We start from the raw sequence: 17,451 nt of genomic DNA, 5'->3' as shown, positions 1-17,451 counted from the left end.
ATTCTTTGCAAGCACTTACCCAATGTATTCAGCAGCAATCAAGCCATTGATGATGATGTATAAGTTTATTAGAACATGAGAGAAGAATTACCAACAAGTAATTCCAGAGTACTGGCTACCAGGAGCCAAATGCCTCATAGGCAGAAATTCATTTAATAGCATGCATTTATTATATTTTGGCTGCCTGAAGCTTAAGCAATGAGCTCAAACTTGCTACTAAACCCTCCCCAGCATGCGGGCCACCCACCAATTGCAAGGCATGATGACACGACAGATAACCCGCCCTCCTTGGTAGCAGTAGGGATACGGGTAGTAACCTAGTAAAGGTTCACAGACGCGGCGGCAGTAGCGGTTGCCTCGACGGCAGTAAATACAACAATAACCTCTCTCATCCAGCATGGGGTCAAATTCTATTCCATTTTCAGTCTGTAAAAAGAAGAAGCCAGTGTTGAAAGGGAAGGTACACTAAGAAGAGGTCCACAATCAGGGGAGTACTAAAAGACTACCTAAGTTGGGGACTGGTAAGAAATTAAGTTGCTTAGCCTGATTGTGGAAATACCTCAATAGAGATCAAGGCTAATTGTGAATGAGCTTTCCGGGGATTTTAAGTTTCTTAAATATTTTTTGTTAAAACAATGATCACTCTCCTTTCAATGACTTTGATCAGAGGGATTGTGAGTTTGTGTTGTTTTTTTTTTTTTTGAGGGCTTTGTTGTTTTTCTTTTAACAAAGAAACAGGAACATTGCTCACATAGTCATTTATTGGAAGTTCTTCTTCACTTGTTTGCCTGGTGTGACGAGTTTTCTTCACCTTTACTTGAGGGATCACCCATTGCTCATTTTGTTCAATGCCCTTCTTTTCGGTGGTAGGAAAGTGAAGATCTTCACCATCTTCCTCAAACTCTTGTAACTCTGAAACTAAGGTAATAAACACAAAGTTAAGAAACTACTGCTTTGCAAAAGTTTCTGAAAGAAATGATTGGGAGAATAGCATTTGGGGGTAGAGATTTTCCTTGTATCTTCTAACTGCTATTATTTAGGCATGCATGTACCACTTTTCCAAGCTCTTTCGGCTGATATTTCAAGGAGATTTTCCAAAACAAATCTGACAATTCCCATGTAAGCAGACTTTTTCTTTGCTCATTTGGCATCAAACACTTACTATTTTGCCTCATTAACATATTAAATTTGAATCTGTGATCAAGGGACTTTCATGTTTTCCACAGTGATTTTACTCATGGTAAGCACTCAAATATTTTTATGTTGCCTGATTTGATTTGGTAACCTCTGTGATCTTCCCTCTTCCCTTCTTTTTCCTGTCTTAATTTTTAAAAACTTTTAAATTATAAATAATCTTAGATTCACAGAAGAGTTGCAAAGATAGTACAGAGTTTCCATATACCCTTCATCCAGTTTCCCCTAATGTTAATATCTTATATAACCAGAATATGATCAAAACTACAAAATTAGCATTGATATAATACTATTAACTAAACTACAGACTATTCAGAGTTCATCATTATTTCCACTAATGTCCTTTAGAAAAAAAGAATGCTGAAGCAGAAATTCTAGCATCCAATCCAGAATAACACATTGCATTTTGTTGCCTTTTTAAGGGCACAAGAGTACCAATAGATGCCTGTATTGATTAGAATGGCCCGTCTTGGGTATTATAGTAATCTATGCTATCCAGAATAAGGGAAGCCAAGTTCCATGTTATATGGGCAGAAAAATATGTCCAGAGACCTTGTCTTCTCAGTGGGATGACTGGAAGTTGAGAGCTGGACTCTTTTCTGGATATCTAGCCTTCAATTACTTTTATAGTGATTTCTGAAACAACCACAGAAACATTTGTATTGCAGTGACTGTCCTATCATCTGGGGAAAATGTCACCATTTGACATAGAGAATCCTTCTTGAGACAAAGAATTGTTTTTGGCATTTCTCTTCTCTAGTTTTGAGTTGAATACACAGTGGCTTGAGCAATAGTCTGGTATCCCAACTGTAATAAATATAGATGTGCAAAGAAAGACATAATAGCTTTTTGCTATCACGGGTCACATTAGGGTGATGTTACCTTTGCTGGAATATTTAAAAGCCTGTCAGCATTAATTTATCTGATTTATAACTTGGCTGTGAAATATTCCCTCCTCACTGGCAGTCAGTATATACAGTTTCATCTAAGAAGATAGAAGCAGATCATTTGATTTCTTAAAAATGTAGTCTTGAATGCTGGGAACATTAACCTGTTATTGGCTTTGGAAAGAGAAGAAAAAAGAGGAAGAGCAGGAGAAGGAAGAATAAGAAGAGGAGGAGAAGGACATACCTGCTATTAGAGTGGGATTGATCCAATACATGGTCACATTATTACAAATCTCCAGAATTTTGGAATTTTTAAGAAAGTCTCGATTTTCAATAGGCTTTTCTGCTGGGACCCAAATCACTGACTGTTCAAAGAAAGTTGTGGTAATTTCTTCATTCTGAGACAAGAAAGTAGTTCAGAGTGGGGATAGGCAGAAAAATTAATAAAATGAACGAGACATTATAAGATACTGAAAAAAAAAAGATCTTGTATTTTGAGTCTGAATAACAGTTTCAATCCCAGGGCTGCCAGTGAACTAGCTCTGTGCCTTGCCTACCATAGGTGCCCTTTGGAGAGTTAACAACCAACCCCTTTTTCTAACAGTAAGGTTGCTCACTGAAACAGGTGCCTTCTCTGCCACCATTTCATGTAAACTCAGAAAGGCTCTCCATCAATATCTGGACCTCCCGCTGGGTCTGGTATGTTTTAATTTGGGCTTCTACAAACCTTAGTGATTTATATTTGTTTTCTCCATTTTAAGTGATGTTGTGAGAGCCTGTCTTATTTTAGGTTTGCAACTAGGGTTGCAAACTGAAACCCCCCCACACACAAAAACTGCTATATTTAAACTGGTAAGATCAGTGAAATAGCAACCAAACCCAGTATTTTGATTTTACAAGATTTGCCTATAAATGGTATCTATATGGAGTGCAAAAGATGTCCTTTTGGTTTTAAAGTCAAGTGTCCAGGTTTTGGCTTGACTGACTTTATTACTACCCAATTCCGTTCATTCTACATACTTAGAATTTGTCTCATAGAGTGTTTTTCCTTTAGATAGCCTTTCTTATATTGTCAAGAAGGCTACCTTCTCCTCAGTTTCTAGCATTGGAAGTAGTTGTCTTGTATACTGTGAACAAAAAAAGGGCTACATATTAACCCCTTTTTTGAGAGCTCAGGGGAGGCCTTCATGGTTGTCTTACAAACTCGAAGACCTAAAGTAACCACATAGGATGGTTTAAAATTAAAACTTTCTAATTAAAGTCAGTTCATGGCAGGTAATCATGTCTTAGGCTGGTATATTCCTTGAGAAAAGTCATTCTTTAACTGAGCTTGTCTATTGTCTTTTTGCATCTATGATAACATACCTTTGTAATGTCATAGTAATTTCCTTTCTCCAGACCCCTCAGGGCACCATCTTCCAGGAGAGCACAAACCACAAAACCTCTAGTTGTTATTGTTAACACTTAACTATCCTATTCCCACCAATGTGAAAGAAGTATGAGTCTGTTCTTTTTACCTTTTATCCAATCACAGAGATTTTCTCACTTTGTTTCCTCCTGTGTCTCTAATCTACCACTAATAGATTTCATGTGACCCCCCTTACTCCTCCTCTTTTGATTATGATGTATTATATAAGGTGCAAAATTGTCATTCTCTGGAACATTTGTTCAATCTATTTTGATTTTGCTTTCTGGCAATTTTCATCATTTTGGCTCAAACAGAACTTTTTACAACTTTGGAATTTTTTTACATTGACAATATCTAATTCTTATTTCCCTTTTGGGCTTTGACATTCTAGTCTTAATAAGTCTTTTTCTTTTCTCTTTTGTTTCATTCTAGCTTTATGATTTCAGTGTTTTCATTTATTCTGTGAAATAAAGCTTTGTATAACTTTTTCTAGTCTTTTAAAATTCTGAGATCTTAGTTTCTTTTCTCTTGAGTCTATAAAGACCTTGGGAGGCATTGAAAGGTACTGTTTAAAATGAGGTTGGTTTGCTGACTAGTTTTGTTAGTAAAATCAAGGCTATTTTTATATCTGCTCTTGATGTTTAACATGCACAAACCATGGATACAGAGGTGAAGGAAATACAAAATAAGAGGATTTTTGTAATTTAGGAACAAAAACTTGTGTCATAAAAAAACCTGTAGTCTGAATATGAAAAAATAGTTTTTTTCTTGAAGATAAAATGATCTCTTTAACATGAGATGAATGCTTGTGCTATTTAAAAGACTCAGCAAAATTAACTAAAGAATAAATCTGGACTAAAACGAGACATTATATGTCTTTGCATTTTTTTTTCCAGAAAGACAAATCCCATTGTGTCAGTTTGGACTCTAATTTCTAGTTGGCTCTACTCAAAAGCTTAAATTATTTTCTGTAAAAAGAAGCATACAATATTTGGTATAGTAGCTTTTTTATCCTATTCATTCACCTTTTATCTTACCCTTGCCTCTTATATAATAATAAGACCGTGGAAGTTGTTCTGTTCCTCTGCTGCATCTAACTTATACTTATTTTTAAAAAAATCTCCGTGTTTTTTTTTTCTACCATAAATCTTAGAAAATCTTTTTTTTTTTCTTTCTTAGTTATTCTAGTTCTAAAGGTCTGTAAATTCTCTGGCAATGAGAAGACCAGTAACATGTCTATGAGAGCCAATGACAGCTCTGAGACTAGGGTAAAGGAAAGGAAAAGGTGCCTCCCACCCTATCTTATCCCACCAAAATAATAAAAAGAAAAGATAAATGAGTAGATGAGAACAAAGATGGAGAGAGTGGGTAGGAGAAAAGCGAAGAACAAGGAAGAGAGAGAAGAAAGAGAAAGAGATATTTACAGTATATAGAGAGGTCACTGTGGAATTGCCATAATCTCACTTTACATTTGCTAGTTAAACTCTAAAATGAAACCAACCAAACCAAACATTTGTTTCTTCCTGGAGATAAGGGAGTATGGTGTCACACTATGGCCTTAGCTAATGTTTCTCTTCTTCCTCCACTGCTAAAAACATATTATAGTTACAGACAGAATATGAAGAAAAATTAAGAGCTGAAAGGGATTTTTTGATGGCTATATTTTAGGCAATAATCCTTCATCTCCCACTAGGTTTTTAGAGGCCATTAAATAATTGCGCTAGTAACCTGGTCTAGCACTGTGTTTTCAGAGAAGTTGTATTATACCATAGTTCTCACCTTCTTTGCATTTGTCTTTCCTACTAAGTTAAATGTGGATTATTCCATTAGCAGCCTAGGATAAAATATTCAGGTGAATGAAGTGAAATCTTTAAAATAGGTGAAAAATCTTTAAAATAGGTGAATGTCATGGTGTGAGAAAAGTGGCAAGGATCCCCAGTGGCCTTGAAACTTTTCTTTTTAGCAATTTATCTTAAGCAGGATTGATTTTGTTCTACTGCTTACCCCTTTTAGAGGAAATATTTGGTTTGAGAGAAAAGGTACATAATGTTAAATGCTACACAGGTGTAAAAGTACAGTGTTGTATCTAAAAAATGTGAACTTATTTTTTGAAAGGCCTGAGTTCAAGATCCCAATCTGCTTCTCATTATTTGTGTGACCTTGGGCAAGTCACATTTCAGTTCTGAGTACCAGTTTCCTCATTTGAAAACTGTAGATAATCATAGTATCTATCTATAGGGTCCAAGTGAGAATCAAACAAGAGTAAAGCATTTAGTACAATGTCTGGCACATAGCACCCAATAGGAGATGGCTTTCACGGCTACTATTATTCTTACATACCTCATCTATTTCTTCCTCTGGTTCAGAAAATTCAGGAATTACTTTGATTTGAGTTTTGATGAAACATTTTTGAAGACCTACAAAGTAGATGCCAGTGTATCCCTGTAAAACAGGAGAAAAAACACCTTCTAAAATAGCCACAATTAATGAGTTCCATGGTTTGTCAGAGCCCACGGTTAGCAAAATTTGAATTTAAAGGCAAAACTGTGTCTAAATAAAGGCTACAAGCTACAGTACTTTTAACTAAACTAAAACGTTCTAATATATATATATTTGTATTTTTCCTAAGTTAGAAGCAGGGAGACAGAGAGACAGACTCTTGCATGTGCCTGACCGGATCCACCTGGCATGCCCACTAGGGGGTGATGCTCTGCCCATCTGGGACATTGTTCTGCTGCAACCAGAGCCATTCTAACACCTGAGGTGGAGGCCATGGAGTCGTCCTCAGCGCCTGGACCAACTTTGGTCCAGTGGAGCCTTGGCTGTGGGAGGAGAAGAGAGAGATAGAGATGAAGGAGAGGGGGAAGGGTGGAGAAGCAGATGAGCGCTTCTTCTGTGTGCCCTGACCAAGAATGGAACCTGAGACTTCCACACACCAGGCTGACACTCTACTGCTGAGCCAACTGGACAGGGCTCAACTTACATTTTTAAAGTCATGTACTTCCAATGTCTCATCAGTGCCATTTCCACTTCTGAATATTTCAGTTCTAGTCACAGGATCAATTTCCATGTAAATCTTCTTCTTTTCTCCATTGCTATAGAAAGTGTGTTCCATGTCATATGTCTGGAAAAACAAACAAACAAACAAACAAACAAACAAACAAAAAAAACAAGCTCTAAGATACTCAGTGTGTCCCTTCATATGACATTTTAATTGGGTAATATTTGGAATGCCTTTTCTTTTCAGAGTCTTTGTAGTAAGGTGTCATCTCAGCAGCTTCCTACTGGGAATTTTCTAAGACTCCAGATGAAAATGAGGTACTTTTTGGCGCTGAAGCTGCTGTAGGTATCCTTTCAAAGGCAGTATTTTATGTTCAAACTAAGTTGCTGAACTTATTACTAAGAATTCTAACAGACTAAATAGCAAATGGTATTTTGCAAAACAACCTATAAAATACTTCCCCTTTGTGTTGAGCAATCTCCTAAAACCTATGCTGTTACTTTAAACTACCAATTGTTTTATTTTTTAATATTTTTTTACAGGGACAGAGAGAGAGTCAGAGAGAGGGATAGATAGAGACAGACAGACAGGAATGATGAGAGATGAGAAGTATCAATCATTAGTTTTTCGTTGCAACAACTTAGTTATTCATTGATTGCTTTCTCATATGAGCCTTGACCATGGGGCTACAGCAGACCGAGTAACCCCTTGCTCAAGCCAGCGACCTTGGTCTCAATCTGGTGAGCTTTGCTCAAACCAGACGAGCCCTCACTCAAGTTGGCGACCTCGTAGTCTTGAACATGGGTCCTCTGCATCCCAGTCCAATGCTCTAGCCACTGCTCCACCGCCTGGTCAGGCCCAATTGCTTTTCTCTGTGTCCAGTGGTTACCCCATCACTACCCATTAAATTCATTAGGGCTGAAACAAATATATGAACACGTTTAGAATACTTATACATTGCTCTTTATCTGTTTTAGGTAATAATTCTTATCTTGGCCTCAATTGCTTCCATTTCCCCTTTAAACTTGAGGTAACATTTATTGCCTTCTCTTAACCTTGTATTTTATGGGCTAACCAACCTCCTCTCAGTTTATTCCTGGATTCTGTTTACCAAAGTTTATTTGGTTGGTTTCAAGTTCTCTATATTCTCCTCTATATAGAATTCACCACCTGTGTCAAGTTCTTTGCGCTAAGGAATATGGAGTCTCCTAAGGAGAGTGCCTTGGAAAGGCTGCTTGTCAGGTCATTCTTGAGTGGTTGCAATAAAACCCCAGACTCTCTCCTGCTCTCTAAAAGAGACAATTATCTTTCTTAGGACCAAGAGAACCAGTCTGACAGAGTGTCCCAGTTTAGGAGTAGGCCCATTACTTATAACTGAGGACATTTTTATAGCCAAAAGCAAGAAACAAATCTAAAGGAATTTTCTCTCTATCACAAACCAAGCCAGACCTGATGGTGCCATGTGGAAGTATCTTATTTGTGTTTTTAGGAGGCCTTCAGCTATCAAGGTTCTTTATGCTCATCTTTCCTTACAAAAAATTGTTTCTTTGGTAAACTAAGAGCCTGAAAAAGCAAGTAATCTACAGAGCCAATGTTGCTTTCTAATGATACAATTCTCAATGGCAGCTTTTTAGAGCTTGCACTACTTTAGCTTGCTTTTTAATGTCTGTCAGTGTCTGTGACTGAATGTTAGTTTAACCTGGTCAAATTGTCCCTAACTCAAGAAAAAAAAAACAACAACAAGTTGAAAGCGTTTGTAAAAATAATGTTACTTCAAGCATGAAAATGCCTGTGTAGTTGCTGAATAGGAGAATAACGGCCTTTACCTCGTAGTATACCTACAGTGCTGTAGTCATGACAAGAACTTAAGTATTTGTTGAATAAGTTTTTCTCATCAGTGGTAAGTTCTCATGTTCTTAAAGAGAGATTTTGAGCATTGGCAAGGTATTTTTAAAGGGAAAAGAAAACAGTATTTAGACCCTTCCAGCAGCTGCAGAGTTAAGTCAGGCCTGGTTTGGTGACAAGTAAAAAATTCCTTTAGGCCTGTTATTTGTTTCTAGTTATAAATATGTCTTCAGTTCCAGCTCTGCAGCAAGCTTCAGAAACTTGTACTTATGGCAACAAATTGAGCTCTCAGTTTGCCTGACCTAAGAAGAGAAGAGAGGCATCTACTTCAGTTCCAGTCTTGTCAGATCTCCCAACAGGGGAGAATTTCTTTAGAAATACTCTCCATTGTTGAGACAAATGTCGACACCACTAGTCATTGGGGGTGAAGTGCAGTGTTTGTTTCATCAGTAGCACCACTGATGGATTATTGCATGGAAAAATGAGGTTAGAGACTAGGGGATGTTGGAAGGCTGCCTACCTGGGCAAAAGAGAAAATACAGGCTGTATTTTCAATCACTCGTAGAAGACTATGGAACCATACTGGTGACATTTAGAATTTCAGAGTACTTTTGTGGAATGAGTTTTCCTGCATTGTTGGCAATGTGCTTCACTTGGACACCTTGCTAGATGAAAACTATTGGAAACTGCCAAGCTCAGCAGATCTTGATTATTTTCAACATTCCTTCAAAAAACTTAGTTTTGTTTTATTTTTGGTGGAGGAGGGGTCCATTCTTATTGTATTCATTAACCAGCTTGTTGACTTTTTGTTAGCAATGGTAGGTTGCTAAATAGAGTAGGATCAGAATGACTATTTATGTGTGAACCCTGGGTAGGGGGTGAAGTAGGGTGAGGAGCTATATATTCACCCAAATAGAATTCCACTGTCAAAGGTGTCCTTTTGGAACAGACTGTCTTTTGTCTAGGAAGATGATGCTGGTGTCTCATTTTGGACTGTTTGAGGATGAGTTTGAGCAAATCCAGACATACTGTCTAGCCTGGGTCCCTGTGGAACACATTGCATGGGTAATGGCTATGCAAGCTTCACTGGCCCATATGAAGACTGAGCTCATGCCTTTGGACTCAGAAGTAATTTTCTCTCTACTAAGCTCACTGGCTCAGGGGTTGAGGGTCTTTCTGGAGATGAAGGAGTAACTAACTGGTTTTGTCCTCTCCAGATGCAAACTAAAGCAGAGACAGAATGGCTGGCCTGATAGAGATGTGAGTAAGCTTCCAGTAGCTCGTCTCAGAGTGCCCTCAACTCAGTTTTATTTCAGGGAGAACAGAGCAAGGACAGAGTATGATGAATAATACACTTCTGCCAAATTAGCAGATTGAGAAGGTGTTTTTGGTTCCCTTTTCTATTGTTTTTATATCCTGTTCACTTTGTACCCTCCTAGTCTTTTCCCTTTTTCTTATTTTATTCTAGCCATTCGTCTCTGGTCTAGACTCTGGAATCTCGAGATGCTTCAAGTATCTTATGTCAAAGAAAAAAAAATCAATCTTACAAATGATTTCACACCAAGATGTTAGCTATGGGTATTTGTCTATTAAAATAATTGAGTTCAATTCTTAAAGGAATGAATTGCTAATGGTGAATTTTTAAACAATGGCACCATGAATAGGAGATATTTGAGGTGTAAAGTTGTCTCCCCAGCACCACTTGAATGGATTCTTACCCCACTCACACATAAGGCTGGTTTTAACTTTAAGGACCAGCGCACTGGAGTGGGACAGGGAAGTCAATGGAGTGAAATATCACTTAAATAAAATGAGATAGACACTTGGTTAAGCCCAGGCAGTGAAATATGCAAGAAGGCCACATTGACAAAAACATGGAGAGAACACAAACTCATTTCTCTTCCCTGCCCAGGAATTCTTTCCTTGGTGCAGTTAAATCCTGTACTCAAGCAGTAAATGAGCCCTAACATCAACCTTTCACAATTTGCCCTGTTTTCCTGCCTCAATTTCTGACAATCTCTGAGAACAGAAAAGAAAGCTTTTTATAAAGTGTAAAGCTGCCTCAGACCTCAGAATGATGGATCTGTTTGGGGTACAAGTAGGTTTTGCCTGTCCTAAAAGGGATTTGAAGGCATTTGGCTTAGGTTTGTTTTTTGAAGCCTGTGATTAATCTAGCTGCGCTTCTCTCCACCTTCATCCTTTACTGTCTGTTTATGAGGTCCATTCTCCAAAGGTGAAACACATGCTCAGAATAGTTGGCTAGCAGTTGTAAAACTAGAAGGAAAGTACAGGAATGCATTGTACCATATTATTACCAACCTAGCCTGTGGGATTTAAAGGGCCTCTGGATATTCTTTACCAACACAGAGCAGACAGATTGTTTCTTATGCAAAGTTGGACTTCTGTATCTTCAATCACTAGTTCTCTGCCCTGAAAAAAATTGGCATAAGCAGCACAGACATTCCTCTTTTTCAACAAGAAAAATACCATTTCTTTCATCTACAGATTCAAGCTGCCTGGGAAGTTTTCCCCTACTCACTCACTCCTCAACCTAACCATTATTCTTAAATGCAGCTGAAAATAATGGAAAAAATCCTCAGACCAGTTTCTAGTCCTATCCTCAACTCTGCCACTTACAAGCTGTGTGACTTTGAGCAAGTCATCAAATTTCTCTGGGAGCTCAGTTTTCACTCAGTTTTCATCTTTATCTCCCACTCCTTGCCAGATGAATGCTGAATAGCTGACAAAATCAGTTCTGCTTAGATTCGGGCTGATGCCCATCAGGTTGACCAGTAGACTGCCACAACCTGCTGATCACTTGGATTGCTTTCCCTTTACAGCTCCAATTCCACTCTCAGCCACTAAAGGACAGTTCCTTTTGAAGACCCAGGCTTTCCCTGCTGGTGCCACATAAGTTCCTTAGCAAATGGTACCTTGGGAGAATGAAGAGAATGAATAAGAATGTACCCATAGTAGCCAGTGTCCTGATCTATATATTCTGAGTGACTCTGAGGAATCCAAAACAAAAGCTGGTGTATTGAGAGTTCCTATTCAAAGATGGGTTTTCTCCCACAATGGTTTAGCAGGAAAATAAAATGAAGTGTTCTCTTTTAAAATGCTGACACGGCACCATCTGCTGAAGTTCAGTCACCCTGTTAAAGAGATTTGAGCTACCACTCTAACTTTTTCCTTGAGGGTATGAATGCTTCACCAGATCCACATTTCACCCACCAAACTGCTGTGTAGGAAAGCCCAGGGAACTTGAGGAGGAAAGTTGTATCTCCTTTGTGCCTCAAAACAGAGTGAAGAGAATTGGTCTTTGGCCAATGCTAGCATTAGAAAAATAGGCAGACCCACACTTAGACAGAAGGTGCTTTTTCTGAGCAAATTATTCTCAGCCTAGAATGATATTAGGCTCATAATCCCGAGTGAGACTGTTTTTTGTTTTTTTTTAAATTTATTTTATTTTTTATTCATTTTAGAAAGGAGAGAGAGGAGAGAGAGAGAGAAGGGGGGAGGAGCAGGAAGCATCAACTCCCATATGTGCCTTGACCAGGCAAGCCCAGGGTTTTGAACTGGCGACCTCAGCATTTCCAGGTCGACGCTTTATCCACTGCGCCACCACAGGTCAGGCCACCGAGTGAGACTGTTTTAATGGTTATCTGCATTTCAGGTTTCAGAGAGGGCAAAAGAATGCCCACCCATCCCTATCACTTCTCATCTCATGCTAGTAGTATGTAGAAGCTGAGAAGATATTCCGGGGAATTTATTGTTTGTTGTGTGGGCCTAAGAAGCTATGGTTTCCTAACAGCTCTAAAGTCACCAAGAAGTTCTTAGATATGGAAGGAAGAACAATATTTAATTTGTTATTTTTCTACCTCATTCTACAAAAGATTGAAGGGGACAGGCTACAAGGTCTGTGCTACATTTTAAAAAAAATTAGTTTCAGGACTGGGATTTTTCCGACTTGTTTTCTCCATGTCAGATTAATTAACTGGGGAGTTGGCTTTTAATTTTTTAAAGTTAAATGTGAAAATGTGCAGTACTGCAAATTTTTTATATATTTTTTTGTATTTTTCTTAAGTGAGAAGCAGGGAGGCAGTGAGAGACAGACTCCTGCATGAGCCCAACTGGTATCCACCCGGAAAACCCACTAGGGGGCGATGCTCTTCCAATCTGGGGTGTTGCTCTGTTGCAACCGGAGCCATTCTAGCACCTGAGGTAGAGGCCATGGTGCCATCCTCAGTGCCTGGACCAATATGCTCCAGTGGAGCCTTGGCTGTGGGAGGGGAAGAGAAAGGTAGAGAGAAAGGAGAGGGGGAATGGTGGAGAAGCAGATGGGCACTTCTCATGCATGCCCTAGCTGGGAATTGAACCCAGGACATCCACACGCTGGGCCAACACTCTACCACTAAGTCAACCGGCCAGGGCTAATACTGCTAGTTTTAAGCAAGAATGTTTCTCCAGTGAATCTGCTTCAAAATCCCTGTGCAGTCACTGTCTGGTAGTGAAGCTTCTTTGTAATGCTCTCAAAATTTCTGAGACTAAATACGTCTTCTTTGTTTGGTTAAGAAAGCTGATGCCCTGGCCAGTTGTTTCAGTGGTGGAGCATCATTCGGCCTGTGGATGTCCTGGGTGCTATTCCCCATCAGGGCACACAGGAGAAATGCCCATCTGTTTCCCCATCCCTACCCCTCTCGTTTCTCTCTCTCTCTCTCTCTCTCTCTCTCTGTCTGTCTCTCTCTTTACTCCTCCCCTTCTGCAGCCATGGCTTGATTGGAGTTAGTTGGCCCACAGCGCTGAGGATACCTCCATGTTGTCCACCTCACGAGCTAAAAATTGGCTTCAGTTGCAACAGAGTCAGGGCCCCTGATGGGCAGAGCATCACCCCCTAGTAGGCTTGCTAGGTAGATCCTGGTCGGGGTGCATGTGGGAGTCTGTCTCTGCATTCTCTCCTCTCACTAAATTAAAAAAGAAAAAAGAATGCTGAAAACAAGAGATCTATGGATTCGTTTTTATTCAGCTCAAGTGACTCCTATATGTGGCTGTGGTTTAGGGGGCCTATTAGCTTATAGGTTAGTACAATAGCACACCCACAATTATTCCTCCATGTTCCCCTTTATTTTTACCCCTTTCTCTCTCTGTCATTGTGTGTGTGTAAGTGTGCACACACACACGCACTTGTGCTCATGCCTGAAGTGTGTGAGGAGAGAGAGGGAGTCAGTATGGTTTATTTCTTATTTGGGATGAAGAATTTGGCTTTTTTTGTAAACACCAAGGTGGGAGATAATGGAAGAAGGGGTAGGACTCACTGGCATGGAAATGCCAACACTAGATGTGAGATGTTAAATAAATACTGTTTATAAACATATATTGAAAAACAAAATAAAAAGAAACTGTGGTGGAAGTTAAAAGAGCAAACACTAAGAGCTTGGACAAAGCCCCAGGACAGCAAATAAATCACTGCCAGCCATAAGCACAGTAGCATCAACAATTCTTTCCACCAAGGGCCTCATAGTCCCCATAGGTCCTATGGGTTTATAAAGGAATGTCCAGAAGAGCCTGGATTTTAATCTGCTAACTGGTGTTTTCTACTAGGCCATGATCTTAAGAGGAGGGGGCTTTAATTTGTACAAAATTCCCAGATTTTTTCCTTTGTAATTCTTCTAAAACTAATCTGACTGTTCTTTTCTTCCTAGGATTCATAAGACAACTTCAAGACAGGCCTTTTGACAGTATTAGCCATTAATTAGACCATATATATTATATCATAGACGGTCTTTTGGGCTCTTTATCTAGGCAATGAAGGCAGTTGTAGGCCAAATGAAGCTTCTGCAACTCCAGTTAGTTCCTTATGGTGCAATGAATCTAGACTGATCTTGTGGTGAAGGCCAAGACTTAAATACAATGTGTTACAACTCTCCATTGGGGAACAAAACAACGTTCATTCAAGATAAAAAATACTTGCCACAGGAGACATCTATTGTCTTTTATCAGATTACTTGTGTTCATTTTTGAGAATCTCTTTGTTGAAAGTTACATCCCAAGATGGATTACTCCACAAGAGATTTGATTCTTAGTAAACTTCATTCAGTAGCATACCCAACTTGTTCTGTGCACGTACTCACTAAGTTTTACTTTTGTTTTGAAGAGTCAAAGGATTGGTTATTATAATCTATCAGAAAAATAGAACTGGAGTGAGAAGCAAAGATGGTATAATATGGAAGCAGAAGGAGCAGTAGGCACTGTTAGTAAGTTAGGCACTTTGCAAGATAAAAGCAAGGTTTTTACCTAGTCACTTATAGTTGCATTGAGGCAAACAACATGGAAAAACAAACTCTTTCAGAATAGCATTGTCAATAACAATAGGTACAATAAAATAAGAAAAACCATTTGACCCCATGTTTATGTAGACATGTATGGATGGTCAAAAAGTCTAGCTACTTAACAAACCCAGTTAAGTATATGTGGACATGGATAATAAAAGGATTTATTGTCCTCTAATTCATCTGTAATTGTCAAGAGGATCTGAAATTCAATCTGTGAAGCAGCATATCTACTTGTGAACTAGCTAAGTGGTAACAGAAGTGGATTGGAATGTGTTTTGTTACTTTATTAATTTGTTATTTCCTTCCTGATCTCTGTTGCTTTGCTCATCTTGCTAGCCTGAATATAGGTGGCTTTTCTAGAATGATACATGAAAAGTAAATATTTAAGAAGCAAGGAACAGTCATTATTTATCTATCTATAGATCTGTCTATCTTTCATCTATCTATCTATCTATCTATCTATCTATCTATCTATCTATCTATCATCTATCTATCAATCATCTAAAGCTAATCATAAGTATCGAGTGATGTCTGAAATCTTTTCTGGAACAAAATAGAAATTAAAAGGCAAACAAAGTAGGCTGTTTCACTCTTCATTCTCCTTCTTAGTTAAAATAAGGTAGCTTCTGGGACTAAATTAAAGTGGGTGTTGTAGCACAGGGGAATAATCCAAGGTAGCTTTGGATTACTTCTCCGTTTTCTTCTGGATACTTGTCCAGTTGATTTTCTATTTTCTACCCCACTGACTTTCTTTCTGCACCAATCCATATTCTTTCTTCTCTGCTCCTATCAGTCCTTTGGCCCCTAATGGTCCATGCCAACTCATTTTCTTCTAGTCTCTCATCCTCCCTCCCATACTTGTGCCTTTTCCTCCATACATCTGCTGTCAAATAGAAATGAGCATCTCATGACAACAAATTAGTAACAACAGTAACAACAATAGCAACCCACACTCAGAAAGAAATATTTGGCAAAGCCGAAAACAATCTTGACACATTGTAGCTTATACAGTTCTTAGTTCTCTTTCAAGTGAAAATTGTTGGCACAAAGGGACTATAATTTTCTTTAAGTCACATCTAGACTTGTCCATTGCTTGTGAGCCCGGGAGTAACTGTAACACCAAGGTACACTAATAGCAACTACAATGGCTAAGCAAGCTTCACCAAATGACCTTAATATTGGGAGATTTCTGAGCTACCTGTGATTTATGACTTGGCATCACTTGTTTGTACCCTGTGACATTAACTACCCAGTGGACACTTGTGGCTGGTAAAAGCGGAAAATTCCTAGTTTATTTTTTAAATCATAAATAAATGTAAACTTAGGTATGAAAATTGCTCCTTCTGAAAGAGCGTTTGCTGCCTGTACTCACAGCAGATGCACTGAGTCAGAAACATGATCCCTGAGAATCCTTTGCTGCCATATCTGGTGGTTTTGTCTTATGTGGTGGCATAATTACTTTTCCATCAGTTTCTTCCCAGATAATTGAAAGAAAGATGGAAAATATTTCCTTCTTACAATAAAATTTTTGCTTCTTACAGTAAAAAATTTTGCTTCTAAGAAGTCTTAACTCCTTAAAGCCAAACATTACAAAAGAATGGGTAATTCTATAGCCTGTCGTTACTAACTGAAATACAGAAAACATATTTTTCTTTTACCAAAATAATTAGTCAAATAAAAGATAGCAAATCTTGATTCAGTTTTTCATACCACCAAAAAATAAATACAAAAGGGACTTAATGATTTTCATTTTTAAACAAATATACATGGCAATCAGTATTTAAATTCAATCAAACTCAAACCAGAAGGATTGATCCATAACGTACATTTACTTACTTTTTTAGATGTCTCTGGCCAGAAGTGCTTGCCCCCCCAAAACAAAATGATTAAAGTTAAAGTCAGGATACCAAACACCAATCCACAAATCTTAAGTGATTTACATATCTTCTTGGATTTAAAGGCTTCTGCCTAAGCAAAGAACAGAAAAAATAAAACAATACACAATAATCCTTAAAATAGCAAGCCATAATTCAAAATCACGTTTGCATTCACTTTCTAATGTTCACATTACAATACGATAAATCTGTAAAGCCATGCTTCTGCTCAAAAGGGAAAAATATGAATCAACTTACATTTAGAATGTGACAGTCCTCACAGTTCTCTGGAGGATTCTTGGCCATGGTCTCTCAGCACACAGTACTCTTTCCCAGCTTTGAGAGAACTGAGACCACTGCAGAGGTGGAGTTGCAAGTGAGTCGGCTAAGAGATGCCAGAGGAGAAGCTGAATTTATATGACTCAAATATGTCATACCAGAGCCTGAGGGAGCCCAGGGGGCTCCTGTGCTATGATTTGTTACATAGATTTACCCATATATGTATATAACTTCTGTGCACAGAATTCAATCCAGAATGGCAAAGACAGAAGGTTATAATGAAAACTATTGTCTTGGGAGATGGTTTGGAAGGGGACCAAGGCTTGAACACATTGAAATGATTTTTCACTATGAAGTTAAAATATCAGTGACAATACATACTGCACATTCCAGAATAAGCAAACAAAACAAGAAGAAGAATAACGTCCTGATTTCAATTCCATTTGATTTAACAAATATTTATTGCAGGGATATTAAATGTCAGGCACTGTGCTGGGCATTGGAGAGTCAGAAATAAATAAGGTATTGCCTCTTCCACTATTTTAAAGCTCTTTGAGGCCTGAGATCAATATGTGTTCAACTAATTATAATTAAAAACAGTATTAAAATGTTAAATATAAATTTTATCAGCCCT

General features: G+C 38.3%; 1 protein-coding gene across 1 annotated transcript; it reads right to left on the bottom strand.

Moving 5' to 3' along the window:
• Window positions 1-216: 216 nt before the first annotated feature.
• On the bottom strand, window positions 217-16,849 carry TNMD (tenomodulin). Its single transcript, XM_066249747.1, has 7 exons — window positions 16,797-16,849; window positions 16,501-16,632; window positions 6,473-6,613; window positions 5,830-5,931; window positions 2,326-2,479; window positions 752-918; window positions 217-426 (listed from the first exon to the last, which is right to left on the bottom strand). The coding sequence occupies exons 1-7, from the start codon at window positions 16,842-16,844 to the stop codon at window positions 217-219; spliced, it is 954 nt and encodes a 317-aa protein (XP_066105844.1). The 5' UTR covers window positions 16,845-16,849.
• Window positions 16,850-17,451: the final 602 nt, after the last annotated feature.

Source organism: Saccopteryx bilineata, chromosome X (genome assembly GCF_036850765.1).
Source record: "Saccopteryx bilineata isolate mSacBil1 chromosome X, mSacBil1_pri_phased_curated, whole genome shotgun sequence".
Taxonomy (NCBI): domain Eukaryota; kingdom Metazoa; phylum Chordata; class Mammalia; order Chiroptera; family Emballonuridae; genus Saccopteryx; species Saccopteryx bilineata.
The sequence above is the reverse complement of the archived record's forward strand: the minus strand, read 5'-3'. Positions and strand labels throughout refer to the sequence as shown.